The sequence below is a fragment of the Cryptomeria japonica genome, chromosome 9 (assembly GCF_030272615.1).
Source record: "Cryptomeria japonica chromosome 9, Sugi_1.0, whole genome shotgun sequence".
NCBI classification, from domain to species: domain Eukaryota; kingdom Viridiplantae; phylum Streptophyta; class Pinopsida; order Cupressales; family Cupressaceae; genus Cryptomeria; species Cryptomeria japonica.
Window position 1 is genome coordinate 10,251,194 of NC_081413.1, and position 3,948 is coordinate 10,255,141.

Below are 3,948 nucleotides of genomic sequence, written 5' to 3' on the forward strand. Positions count from 1 at the left end.
GGATTATCCAGACTTTTGTAAATTTTTTATTCTAAACTTAAAATCTAGTTAAATACAAAAGCTAGATCTACAGAAAAATTCACAGTTTTGTCTAGGAAAGGAACCCATAACTGTCCTTCAAGGAAGATAACCATCTGGAAAAATCCTAACCGTCCTTCAATGTCTTCCATTCTCTGCTGCCTCCTAAGGAAGTTAAAAATGACATTTCAAAGGCAGATTAGGGATATGATGCAATTTGACAGTTTTTTTTATTGATAAGCATTGCAGACTATATTATTTTAATATAAGTAAACTATTTTTTAAGAGGACCAGTCAAATTTGGCAACTTGGATCATTAATAATTAGCCATCCATATCCAAATCTAATGCAACTTCTTCACAGTTTCCAAATTGTTGAATTGAAGTTTCAAGAGATCAGGAAAAGAGAAAATGGGTCAATCTCAGGGCAAGGCCAAGGGAAATGAAGAACTTCTACTTACTTCTTCTACAACAACGACCACTTCAACGGAGGGGAATTATATATTGTCAACAGCATCTAAACGTTCAAACTCGTTGCCCTCTGGAGTTCTGTTTGTGTTGCAGGCTCTTTCTAATCTAATCACCAATAATGGAGAATGTGGGAAATCCAATCACATTTTGGTAGGAGTTGTTTTGGGTATTCTTGGAATCTTATGCTTTGTTTTATCTTTGACTGATACCTTCAAAGATGCGACAACAGGTAAAGTGCACTGTGGGATTGCCACCATTAATGGTATAGCCACTGGTAATAAAGTTAAGCCTGCTAATAAATCCAAGTATAGGCTTAAAATGAAGGATTTGGTGCATGCAGCTGTGGCTCTTGTGGTGTTCTCTGTAATGGCTCTCACAAACCAAAATATTGTTCTGTGTTTGTACCCCTCTGCTCAAAGCAGCATAAATAAGGTGTTGCAGGCTGTTCCCATCGTTGTGATTGGTGTAAGCAGTGTGATTGTTGTTCTAGTACCTTCCAAGCGAAATGGAATCACTAGTCTTGTTACAACTGGTGCTAGCACTTAAATCTCAAATTGTAGTCGTTTCACATTTAGTCCTATTATTGATCAGTATAAAAATTCCTAGACTTAGTCGAGTACATGAAAGACTATTTGTGTCTAATGTGATTACATGTTTATGTTTACAAAGTAGATGTTCCTACCCACAAGCTGGGTATTTGTGGTTAATGTTTCATATAATGGGATACCATTATTTATAATCTTTACAATCATTGCTCATGATACTAAAATAAACATTTTTCATATAATATTATAGGAGATGCAAAATTTGTTCATATTTTGTTTGAATGTTCTATTGATTCTAGTTGTTCTAATGACTCTATTGGTGACGAGTTTATTTTTAGTTTAATTATGACTCATTTTCTAGCGTATTTATACACTTCTAAATAGCATATTATACATCTCATAAAAGACATTAGTTTACTAAATACTTGATGTAAAATCAGATTGGATGTAAGCTCAAGAAAACATCCTTATCTCCCAAAAGTCGTAGCAAATAAAATAGAAACTGCTCTAGTGGAACAATAGATAATAGGTTTAAATTTTGTGTCTATCAAAATTGATTGCTTCTACTATGTACATACCATAAACCTCTGAAGGGTTAATAAAAAACATTTAATCCAGTACAAAACACAACCAAATCATGGATTATAAAACACTTACTATAATAGTCTTTGGTCTTCGTGTATGGCTTCTCCTTTCATCCTTGCTATGAAAATATAGGTTCTTTACACATAACTAGTTTGCATATTAAGCTAAAATGGTTATTTCTCAAATAAATAGTGTGAAGAAGATCCAATCATTCTTGTATAACATATACTTCTGGCAATTGAAAAAATATAAATTTTCCCTTCATCATAGATTTATCATTTTTCATATGAATAATCACCTGTTATGGAGCTTAATATCTCCAGTTCTTCTTACATATTTTCCTCTATCCTAATGTTTCTTCGAGCTTTGTTTATCCTCTTAAAATGAAATCTTGCTTCTCTCTACTTGCTTTGATAGATACTCATGCCTTGAAAACAACTTAAAATTCCTAATCTTTTTACAATATTTCAGAAAAATTTCCATTTTTTAAACTGCTCTTGGTTTCTGCATCCTATAGATTCCTCCTTTAAATATTCGGTAATTCCTCAACCTACCTTACCAAATATATATCATGAACCATTTATATCATAACTTAAATTTATTTCATTCTAAGTTTATCAATTTTAATATTTCGAAGAAAACACTCACAAGTGCCGCATGTGATACCTCATTTGTTCTTTCAAACAGAGTCTTTATTCCACTTTCCTTTATAACTTCCTCTGGTGGAGCTTTGACAGTATTTTTTTAAAATTTTAAGTTCGTTAGCTACACCACATTCCATTTGAATAAGCTGAAAAGTTTCCAGGTGAAGCATTAACTTTCATATGGAGTTTATTCAATTCCTTTCTCAGCAGTGATGTAATAATCTAGATTTACGTGAATTTTATATTCCAAATCTAAAATCTACGCAATTGTCAAAATGGGGCCTATAGAAAAATTCTTAATAGCAGTGTATAAATGTAATCACTGTTATTGCAATTTTAATATACAGTCTTCTTGTATTTTGTGTGTGTTTTTTAAATTATTATAATCTTTCACTTAATGTACGTGTGAAAGGCTCATTATGTCATATACTACTAAAACCAAATTGAGTTTGAGATTGAGGGAATGGCTTAAATCACACATCTTAAGTTTACATTTTTAGGCTTAAAAGTGTTAAACACTCAGAGTTGACTGACATTTTCTAGGCTTAATATGTTGCTTAAGGTGTGTGATCACACTAAAAAAACACCTCTAGACTTAAAAGTGTTATACACTCAGAATTGACTAACATTCTCTAACTTAATATATTACTTAACATGTGTGATTTAAAGCTAACTGAAATTGAATCTATTCAGACAGACGGGTCTACAGAATGCCTGGAGGTAAAGTCTTATTATGTTAAATGCAGCTCATTAAATGTTTTGAGTTCGCAGTTGAGATATAATCTATGCTTTTGGAGACGACAGTTAAGCATGGAGTCCATGCGCAGAAGATGTGAAACTTCCACTAAAGTCAAACATGCTGTCACGCCGCTGCTATTTATAGCTGCCACACTTGTCATGGTCATGAGTTTCGTGTAGAACTTCTTCTATAACGTCTGTGATGTTCTGTTCTGGCCTACCGTTACAGTAAAATTCACATAGGATTGTTGAGTGACAACTTTAATAATTTACTGCTTTTGGCTGCCTTAACAACTAGGAATTGATGGAAAAGTTTTCAGCTAGAGGCGTACCCGTTGCATGTAGACCTTAGCAGAAGCCAGTTACGCGTGATAACCATGCAAGGTACCTCCATTACCACAAGTGTTTTCTCGTTTTTCAGAGTACTTACCATTAAATCTCACCTTATACAACGACTGTTAAAGTGACAACAAACAACTTATTGCTAATTTCTCAATCACCGTGCAGAGCGTGTTGTACCCTGAACAGGGATTGAATATGTTCTTAATTGGAAGACAATTAATATAGATTAAGGACTAAACACCAAGATCGTACATATAAGTAAAAAACTAAAATATTTTATTTAGCAATCACTAGCAACCAAAAATTGAGATCACATGTACACCCAAAAGCCACCCCTTCTTCACAAAAAACCCGAAAAATTAGTTGGCAATTTCGTTGGCTTATATTCAAATCAGGTAAATAGAAACAAAATATATTCAGATTCATAAGATTAATGTGCAGGGGACCATCCAAGGAGAAAAGCATGTTTATGTAAACTTCTAACTGTCATCTAATGTCTTAGATGTATAAATATAATTCATTTACAACTTATGTCGATGAATTGTTTTGTATTCTCTGAAATTGAAGTTCTGAGAAAGAAACCAGAGAACAAGAAATCTAAACAAT

The 3,948-nt window shown here is 33.0% G+C and overlaps 1 protein-coding gene across 1 annotated transcript; it reads left to right on the forward strand.

The window, feature by feature from the left end:
• The first annotated feature begins 428 nt into the window (after positions 1-428).
• Positions 429-1,034, forward strand: LOC131077187 (protein DMP4-like). The gene has a single exon (XM_058014623.2). It carries the CDS (start codon positions 429-431, stop codon positions 1,032-1,034), a length of 606 nt encoding a protein of 201 aa, XP_057870606.2.
• The last annotated feature ends 2,914 nt before the right edge of the window (positions 1,035-3,948 follow it).